The 10,769-nt window shown below is 35.8% G+C and overlaps 1 protein-coding gene across 1 annotated transcript; it reads left to right on the forward strand.

Annotated features, from left to right (window-relative positions):
* Positions 1 to 957: 957 nt before the first annotated feature.
* On the forward strand, positions 958 to 10,261 carry LOC110939924 (WD40 repeat-containing protein HOS15). The gene is made up of 14 exons (XM_022181492.2): positions 958 to 1,201; positions 4,051 to 4,196; positions 4,288 to 4,747; positions 5,737 to 5,834; positions 6,198 to 6,244; positions 6,333 to 6,483; positions 6,577 to 6,640; positions 7,367 to 7,525; positions 7,623 to 7,744; positions 8,320 to 8,394; positions 8,489 to 8,542; positions 8,640 to 8,713; positions 9,662 to 9,736; positions 9,844 to 10,261. The coding sequence occupies exons 1-14, from the start codon at positions 1,141 to 1,143 to the stop codon at positions 10,061 to 10,063; spliced, it is 1,806 nt and encodes a 601-aa protein (XP_022037184.1). The 5' UTR covers positions 958 to 1,140; the 3' UTR covers positions 10,064 to 10,261.
* Positions 10,262 to 10,769: the final 508 nt, after the last annotated feature.

Raw genomic sequence — 10,769 nt, forward strand, 5'->3', positions numbered from 1 at the left:
TCGTGGTGGTACAACGGTGACGGGTTTTGGACGGAAGGTGAAAGGTGGATGGTATACAACGGAGGTGAAAGGTGACGGTGGAAGGATGGTGGGGAACGATGGAGGAGGTCGGAGGTGGCTGAAGATACGGAGGAGGTTGGGGAAGAAGGTCGAATTTTGCAGGTTTTATGAAGAAGAAGTGGGTGTGGGGCCAAGGCTTTATTTAATTAAATTCTTTTATTTATTGGGGAATTGCCTGTAATAATCCCAAGTAGACGTAATTGGCCATTGCCAGTCCCACCTTTGAATATTCCCCATGCCAATCCCACCTTTCAATTATTTTTCCTCCACCGGTCCGCAGTTAAAAAAACTTAACGGAGTTAAGTTTTTTTTTTTTTAAATTACAAGCTGACGTTTTAGGGCTTTTGATCAGAACGAGGATACGAGTCGAATGATGTAAAACTTACCTTGAAATTGTGCTCCAAACGATAAAAACGGTGCTTCAATTCGGGTGTTTAAACTTCCAATATACAAAAATCAAGTCGTTTGGAGCACCGTTTCGAGGTAAGTTTTACATCAATAGACTTGTATCCTCGTTCTGATCAAAAGCCCTAATACGTCAGTTTATAATTCGGAAAAAAAACTTAACTCCGTTAAGTTTTTTAACTGAGGACTGCTGGAGGAAAAATACGTGAAAGGTGGGACTGGCATAGCGAATATTCAAAGGTGGGACTGGCAATAGCCAATGACGTGTAGTTGGGATTATTACAGGCCAATTCCCCTTATTTATTAGATTTTTAATAAGGGTATTTTTGTAATTTCACACTTATTTAACGATAAAACTAACCTTCATCCATGCCAGAGATTATCCGAAAACAAAAATATAAAAATTGAAGATTATAACTATAATTTTAAAAGCGTAGGGACTGTAGATGAACCAAGCTCCCAGCAATATAATAGCAAATATGAAAAAGAAAAAGGGAGCAGTGAGGTCGCGCTCGACCACGAAACTCAAAACTCGGGTTTTACCCCATTTGGATTTGGGAACCCCCTCTTTCCCCCTTTTTATAACCCCCAAAACCCTTCTTCCCCTTCCTCCCTCCCTCCCTCAAATTTCACCGTCAATTCAACCACATAGAGCTTCATGTTGATAATCGCGACATGATTAACATGAATTCAAACGAGTTGAATTACCTAGTCTACCGTTATCTTCACGAATCAGGTCTCTTCTCACTTCAATTTCTTCCGATTACTGTTTTTTTTTTTAATTTGTCTTGTTGCAGAATTGAGAAGATGTGTTATCCTTATTCGATTGCAGTTTGCTTGTATAAATTGATATGTATAGGTCCGGTATGTTTTGTTTTAGGGCTAGGCCACTGAAATTTAAAAAAAAGGCTTCTAGAACTGGATTGTTATAGACTTTTGCTATGCATAAGCTAAGGAGGTTGAATTAGGTCTTGATAATAGTAATTTAACATGAATTTTATCATTGAGAATGGTGTAGTGATTTAGGTTTTTTTTTTTTTGCCCTTTTTTGTTTGATTTTATTTCGGTTTTTGCTTAATTGAGAATGTGTTTAGGTTTTTTTTTTAATTTTTTTTTAATTTGTATATGTTTGTAGTTTGGTAAGTTGCTGATACATAGAATATAGATTCTCTGTTTGGGGCCATGTCACTGAAAATTAACCAGATTTGTAATATTATAAGGATTTTTTTTTCGGTCTGATGGTTGCTTCAAAATTCGGGTTTATTAAGTAATACATGTAGGTTTAATTAGCAAGACACGAAAAAAAAATGGGAATATACGTGGTTTGGTTGCGGACTTGCGTTGGGCCCCGCTTACGGTATGCGCATATAATGTATATATGTGTGGGCTCTCGGGGGGCAAAAGTGAAAGTGCACTAATTTTAACGTTATTTTACTAATTTCGTGAAAATAACGTTAAAAAGCGAGGGACGGTTAATCATGCATCATGTGGTGGCGTTGATAGCCGAAAGACAAGGGGGTACATGCACTAATCGGCTTTTGTGCCGATTGTTGAGTGTTATGTGCCTTATGTCCAAGGCTTGATACAAAACTACTATCGAGCCGGGGGTCTCACTGGAAGCAGCCTCTCTATTCCTATGGGATATAGGTAAGGTTGTCTACATCTTACCCTCCTCAGACCCTACCTTAGCTTTGCTATTGGTGGGATTTACTGAGTATGATGATGATGATGATGATGATGATGATGATGATGGTTGCGGACTTGCGTTGTGCAACGTACGCCCACGGGCCAGCTAGGGTTTTCGTATTATTGAGTGATAATCTGTTACAAGTACGGGAGATTAATTTATATAATAACTAGTTAGGGCCGGCCGAACGCTCTCCTGCGCTCGCCTTTTAATTTCAGCTACACTCAATGTGGGTTGAATCCTACATTAATCCGCAACAATACATAATTTAAGGGGCTTAAATTCAGTAATAAGAATGGTCATAGGCATGTGACTTTGAGGATGTGTGATCCTTGTGCGATTTCATTTTGCTTGTCTTTTGATATGTGTCGGGCCGATATATGTTGTTTTTGGGGCTTGGTCACTGAAATTTTGTAAAAAAACTTCTAGAACTGGATTTTTTATACAGGTTTGGTTCAGTTAAGAGATTTCTTGCAATGTATCAGCTAACGCGGTTGAATTATGTATTCATAATAGTGAATTAGTGATTTAACATGAATTTATCACTGAAAATGGTGTCGTGATTTAGGTCTTTTTATGCCCCCTTTTGTTTGATTTTATTTAAGTTGTTACATAATTAGGGTGTGCAGCACATTGTTGTACAACATGCTTTTTAGGTCTTGTACATGTATGTATTTTCAATATTTAAACATTTTAAAGCTTGTTTGCATTTAAATATTGGGTAATTTATGCTGGTATTTATAGGAAATCTATAAAAAGTTATATGATTAGTTGCACCTCGGGTTCCAAAAGCGGTGCGCGTTTGCGCTTTGTGCCTTGGTTGATGATCTTGTTGCGTTTGTGCGCTTCTTGCTTTTTAAAACCAAGGGTAAGTTACTGACAGATAGAATTTAGATTCTCTGTTTGGGCCAAGTCACTGAAAGTTAACAAAATCTGGGATATTATAAGGACTTCTTCTCGGTTGAATAGTTGCTTAAAATTCGGGTTCATAAAGCAATACATAATTTAAGGGCCTTGAATTCTGTAATAAGAATGGTCCTAAGCATATGGCTCTCTTTTGAGGGTGGTCTAAGTGCCTCAAACTTTTATCGGTTATTGTTTGATTCTTAGTGTTGTTGCATAATTGTGACGACGTGTTATCCTTGTTTGATTTCAGTTTGCTTCTATTTTAATATGTCACAGTCTGGTTCATATTTTTTTAGGTGCTAGGTCACTGAAATATAAAAAAATATAAAATTTTGCTTTTGATGGGATGCATCTCACAATGCATCAGCTAACGCGCGTGAATTACGTATTTGATAATAGTGATTCACATGAAATTTTAACACTAAGAATGATTTGAAGTTTAGGTCTTTTTTTGCCCCCTTTTGTTAAACTATATTTAAGCTGTTGCATAAGTGAGAGAATGTGTTTATCATTTACTCATTTGTATATGCTTGTTCTTCGGTAAGCTGCTGACACAGAATATAGATTACTTGTTTGCGCCAAGTGACTGAAAATTAATCAAATATATGATATTGCGCCAAGTCACCGGTTTACGTTTCAACGTAATTTTTTTCCGAAAATGAGGCGTTACAAATATAACAAGTTTTTGTGCTTATTTTTATGGACGTTTTTAGTTGGTCTACGTGTTGACGTAGATTTTGTTAGGAAACGAATCAAGTCAAATATAATACGTTTTCGTTGGACGGTATAAATTCGAGTTACTTTACATTTCATGAGTCATGTCAAAGTCTCAAATATAATACGTTTTTGTGCTTATTTGACGTTTTTACTTGGTCTACGTTTTGATCGATAAGCAACTACAAAAGAAAATCAGTACGCTCAAATCACGTTAAAAACAACTCCTCAATTCTAGTTTTTGGAATTATTGAAGCTAACTTTCTAGGTTATTTCAGGTTTCACGCATACTGCGTTCACATTAGGTTACGAGGCCGCACTGAACAAAAGTACACTAGACGGAAACGTAATTCCACCCGGTGCTCTTGTAACATTTGTGCAAAAAGGAATTCAGTATCTCGAACTAGAAGCTAATCTCTCATGCGTAAGCACAGTTACAATCTCTATTACATTTACCGAAAAATGACGATTTAGGTTGTTCAACCATTTGATTAACGGGTTTGTCGTCCTTTCAGAATGATTCCGATGTTGATGAAGATTTCTCGTTTATACAACCGATTGATCTCATTACAAAAAACGTTTACGAGCTACAACAAATGATAAAAGAGAAGAAGCAAAATGTTCAAAAAACTAAAAACCGAGAAAAAAACCGAGACAATCGGGAGCACGAGCAAGAACATTCTAGAGAGAAGGACAAAGAACATTTTAGAGAAAAGGAAATCGAACGAGAAAAAGAACGAGAAAAAGAACGACTACATGTTAGAGAAAGAGAGAAGAAAGTTGAAATTGAACGAGAAAAGGAACAAGAAAAGGAAAAACAAATAAGGGACAAAGAACGGGAATTGGAGAAAGAGAAAAGCGAGAGGGAAAAAGATAAGGTGAAACAAAAGGAAAAGAAAAACGAAGATGTTACGGATGTTAGACGCGACGAGGATAATGTACGAGTCCAACATGAAGAGAATGTGATCACTGAAGGTAATGTACTTTATTGAAAAAAAAGATTTAGTTGCGCACGATTTACCATAAGAGTTGTTAATAGCGATGATAACGAGCGCTATAGCGAATAGCGTAGCGCTGGATCATCGATATCTGATGTTTAGCGCTCAATAGCGTGAAACAACAACAATGAGGTTTTTTTTTTCTTTTTTTTTTTAATATTAAAACCTGAATTTTTAGGCATTTTAATCGACCAAACAGCTGTAGTCTTCACAAATTGCATCAAAAAACCTTAAATTCGTGAATAAAACCCTAATTTAAAAAAAATAAAATTCTAATACGTTATTGCTAAACATCAAACAGGGCTCGCTATCTCATCGTTATCACTACGTAGCGTATAGGTAGCTTGTTGCTATCTACCGCTATTCGCTATTAACGACTATGTTCACCATGCTCATATAGTTAGTTATATATTATACATTTATACGCATATTATTATTGTATATAACATTTGTGGGTGCTTTAGCAATAGTACCAATTTTGTCTTTTTGTGGGTTGTTTACTTTTAACCCTTATACTTGACACAATACTTTTTTTCTTTTACAAATTCTTTGTATTACGTTTCGGTCTATTTACAAATTTTACTTTTCATCATTTACAAATTTTGCGAGTTAACACGCTGCAACGTGTCTCTGTGGTTCAATGTTTTTACACCTATTTCCCCCCTTTAACGGCCACGTCACAACATGCGGGTCTTAGGCCAAGTGAGTTATTCTTTTCTTCGTTTAACTTGGCTTTCGTATGCAACAACGTAACTTTTCCGTGACTTTCAATAATACCGTCACGACGTGGTTTTTTTATAGTCACTTTTGCCGCTTGCTTATTTTTATTTACGTTTCGAACCCGTTGTATATCACGGGTGGTAACCCACTAGTTACATGGAAGGCAGGTTGCTATGTTGGTACATCTTTCTGTAATTTGTGTTATTTTTTATTATTACTCATTAATACGTTTCTTGCAATGTGAAGGAGGACCAGATCCAATGGAAATCGACAACAGTTTGGCATCTATGTCTGCTCTCATTCCCAATTCTGATGTAACCGTTTTGAAAGGTCATACTTCTGAGGTCTGTACATTTCTAATCTCTGAATTTTAGTTTTAACATTTTGATGTGCTGGTTGAATATGCAAATACACATATTCGTTTGATGGGAAAGAGAACAATGATCGTAATATTTTACTATATATTTATCCAAAAGAAAGTAATTAAACAGTATACGGTGGTAGTAAATTGTTGTCAATTTTCATAATACAAGAGTCATAATCAAAATGTGGTAACAGTGTTATTATTACTAATAAGTGTGAATGCAGTGTACTTTATAATTTAGAATCCTTAAATATTAGTTAAAGTTAATCCAAAATTCTTAAATAGTAGTGAAATTGAGAATAAATTACCGAGTGATTAATCAACTGTGGACAATTTGTTGCAGGTTTTTGTATGTGCATGGAGTCCAACCGAGTCTCTTTTGGCATCCGGGTGCGTTTATTTTCTTTCCAAAAAAAATTATTTATGAACATTTTTATGGATATATCTTTATTTATTTTTTTAATTCACAAATATCTAGATCTGGAGATTCCACAGCTAGAATCTGGACCATTCGCGATGGCCCATGTAGATCCGATACACAAAACGGGCCCTCAAACGTTGCAGTTTTAAAGCACTACAGAGGTAGAACAAATGATAAGAGTAAAGACGTAACCACACTCGACTGGAATGTGAGTTTTGACTGCAAGATTACAATTTATGACTCATCTTTTAGAATATTCCGCTAAGTTTTTGGATTTTTTTGGGCCCGTCGTCTTATGTAGGGTGAGGGTACACTACTTGCAACCGGTTCTTATGATGGTCAAGCCAGAATATGGAGTAAAGATGGTGAGTACTCTTTACGGGTTGGGTTAATATTCGGCTCGTTAATTTTGTGTATTCAACTCTTAGTATTGCCACTTACACCCCGTCACTCCCCTCAGCTTTCTAAAAAAATTTGTAAAATGTCATTTTGACCCCTGTTTTACGTGCTTATTTATATGTACCTGGGTCAAATTTAATACGTTTTCGTGCTATTTTCTATGTACGTTTTTTGTTGGTCTACATTTTGTTCGGAAATGAGTCAGATCAAATATAATATATTTTCACTAGGCTGTAAAAATTCGAGTTACTTTGCGTTTCGTCTCCCCCGCAAGTCCGCAAACACGTGGTAACTGGTACCATTCTATAACGTAAAAAAAACAATATTTTCTTCCATGTTTATTGTTAAGTACGGTTCGTTATAAATCCAAGTTGGTTTATGTTTCGACGCAAATTTTCTCGGTAATGAGTTAGGTCAAATATATTACATTTCCGTGCTTATTTTCATGTGCGTTTTTAGTTGGTCTATGTTTTGACATAAATTTTGCTCAAAAACGAGTCTGGTCAAATATTTGACATTTTGACGGTATAAGTTCAAGTTACTTTAAGTTTTGCCGCTGCCGCAACGAGCGACTGGTCAAAATACTAGTTTAAAGAATAAAAAAGGGTTACGATGAGGTGGCAATGAGAAGAGACATCTGCTACTCTTGTTAAAAAAATCATTTCGTTTACGAATTTTTTAACCTTTTTTAGGGGAGCTGGTAAATACATTAACAAAACATAAAGGGCCGATATTTTCGTTGAAATGGAACAAGAAAGGGGATTATCTTCTAAGTGGCAGTGTCGACAAGACCGCAATCGTATGGGACATTAAAACCGGAGAATGGAAGCAGCAGTTTGAATTTCATACAGGTGCCGTTATGCGTTTTAATAGCTTACAAACGTTTTTCCAGTTTTTTAATTGATTGTTATACCTGTGATTTTAAGAGTGTTGTTGTTGTCATTACAGCACCTACTCTCGATGTTGATTGGCGCAACAATGTGTCGTTTGCAACGTGTTCAACTGACAACATGATTTATGTTTGTAAAGTTGGAGATAATCGACCTGTTAAAGCTTTTGCGGGGCATCAGGTATGTTTTAGACTTTTAGTTTGTTATTATATTTTGAGTAAAATGCCATTTTGTCCCTGAGGTTTGGCTAGTTTTGCGACTTTCGTCCAAAGGCTTGTTTTTCCACATCTGGATCCAAAAAGTTTGAATTCTTGCCATTTTCATCCAGCTCATTAACTCCATCCATTTTTCTTCGTTAATACGGGTATTTTCGTCTTTTTTGTTAATTTAAAGCGCGGTTCGGTTATTTGAATTATTTGTACATTATGCTAAATGCTTGTACATAAAGTGGAAAAGATCGAATTGCCCTTTAAGGTAACAAAAAAAGTCTGAAATATCCCCGACTTGACGGAGAAAAACGGATGGAGTTAACGAGTTGAATGAAAATGACAAGATTTCAAATCTTTTGGATTCAGATGCAGAAAAACAAACCTTTGAATGAAAGTCGCAAAACTGGCCAAACCTCAGGGACGAAAATGGCCATTTTACTCTTAAATTTTTTACAAAAAATATAAATAAAAAACAGTTTTCTTTTATTTTAATTATGAAATTTGTGTCCGTTCATTTGTAAAATGGTTTTTTGAATGTTATTTTAGGGTGAAGTTAATGCTATCAAATGGGATCCTACTGGTTCACTTCTAGCGTCATGCTCGGATGATTCTACTGCTAAGGTGGTTTTTTATTATGCATGTTATTTTGATGTTTTAGGGGCATGATAGTCTTTTAACACAATTAGATTAATTACTAAAATCATTCATGATATAGATATGGAGCTTGAAGCAGGATACCTGTTTGCATGATTTGAAGGAGCATACAAAGGTACAGCACTACGACACATTAAATAGTCTATCTAAATGTGTCTAAAAATTTAGAATGTTTTTGCTATTTTTAATATTATTATTTTATATATTTGCAGGAAATATATACAATCAGATGGAGCCCCACGGGTCCTGGAACTAATAACCCTAACCAGCCATTAGTGTTGGCAAGGTAACTACCATATTTTCTTTTCTATACTTGTATCATTATTTATTATTTTTCTGAATTTTTGAGCATCTTTTGAACAATATAATAATAAATATTAGAGTAAATTGCTCTTTTAGTCCCTGAGGTTTGGTCCAAATTGCCATTTTATTCCAAATAGTTTTTTTTTTCTCCTTTGGGTCCTTGACTTTTCCATTTTCTTGCCATTTTGATCACATTGTCTAACTCAGTCTAAAAATCTGGTTATAACCAGGGGTATTTTTGGCGTAACTGTTGTGTAGTGATAACCAGGGGTAGTTTACAACGTAATTTATAAACCTCATAATAATTTAATGCCAAAAACACCCTTGATTATAACCTGGTTTTTAGACTAAAGCAATGTGATCAAAATGGCAAGAAAAAGGAAAGTCAGGGACCCAGAGGAGAAAAAAAAGAACTATTTGGACTAAAATGACAATTTGGACAAAAACTCAGGGACTAAAATGGCAATTTACTCTAAATATTATTTAAAACAAAACATGGTGTCACTGTAGCATCCCTCCCATCGGCGCTACAGTAACCTTTTTTCACCTCAACCCCTTAACTTTTAGCTTTAACACTTACACCCCCTCAACATTATAAAAACTTTGTGAAATGTCATTCTGAGCCCTTCGAGTCTTACATGCTTATTTTAATATCTGTATATGTCGGTATAAATTCAAGTTTTGTTTAAGTGTCGACGTAAATTATTTTTCATAAACGAGTCGGGTCAAATATAAAACGTTTTCGTGCTTATTCTATGACGTTTTGACGTAAATGTTGTTCAGAAACGAGTGGGGTCAAATAAAGCACGTTTTCATTAGACGGTATAAATTCGAGTTACTTTACGTGTTGACGCCGCTGCAATGTGCAGGACAAATATACTAGTTATATGTCAACTTGTGCTTTATATTTATGTTTTTGAATCTTTAACAGTGCATCGTTCGACTCTACTATAAAGCTATGGGATGTAGAAACTGGAAGACTTCTTCACAGCTTAGTTGCCCATGGGTATGATACTTAGATTATCACCATTTTTTTTTAATTTATTCCCAATATAGTAAGCGTACATGTAAGCAAGTAATACACCTTTTTAACTTTTTTTTAATTGAATGAAGGGATCCTGTATATTCTGTGGCATTTAGCCCAAACGGGGAGTACTTAGCAAGTGGGTCATTGGACAAATGCATGCACATATGGTCTGTGAAAGAAGCAAGGGTGGTGAAAACATACGAGGGAAGTGGCGGGATCTTTGAAGTATGCTGGAACAAAGAAGGCGATAAGATCGGGGCGTGTTTCTCAAACAATGTTGTTTGTATCTTGGATTTTCGTATGTAATCTTAGTTTTAGTTTTTTCGGGGAGGTTGGATGTTTTTAGGTAATTTGGTATAATGGTGATTTAGTAGTAACCTGAACTTGTAGCTTGGCCTGGTATAACATTACATGCCTGCAATTTAGATAACAAGAGGTTGCTTTCTCCTTGGGTGTTATTGGCACCATTGGTTTATTAATTTCATTTTTTTGGTGATCAAAATCTACAAGGTGTTCTCAAAATCTATATATCGTGCTTAATGTTTTGTTAGTAATTACGATTAATTATCTTGATTAGTTTAATTTAGTTTTCTGACTTAACTATCAAGGTGTAGACGGGATCATAGTCGAGACTATGAATGAAAGTAGTTACCCTTTTCGTTGTTGGTCCTATTTTTCTTCTTTTACATAGGCGGTTTAGTTATTTTCAAGGCCACAATATCGCCTTTTTGAAATGCGACAAGGTTGCGATGGTAGCGTTATAGCAACGAGTCGTGCAATAACAGCTACAAAGGTTGCGGCATGACGTCAAAGGCAAGATGGGGGCCGCAACAGAAGAAAAATAGATATGGTTAATTCTATATATTTGTACGTGCTTCCCCGGGGCATGACAAGAGGAGAGAACACGGAAACAAGATCATCATACGAGGGAGATGATGGGAGAGCATGATGGCAGCCGGCCATAGTGTGATGGCTGGAGCGACAAAGAGGAAGTTGTAGGGTGGCAGTGGCG

Source organism: Helianthus annuus, chromosome 2, assembly GCF_002127325.2.
Source record: "Helianthus annuus cultivar XRQ/B chromosome 2, HanXRQr2.0-SUNRISE, whole genome shotgun sequence".
Classification (NCBI taxonomy): Eukaryota; Viridiplantae; Streptophyta; class Magnoliopsida; order Asterales; family Asteraceae; genus Helianthus; species Helianthus annuus.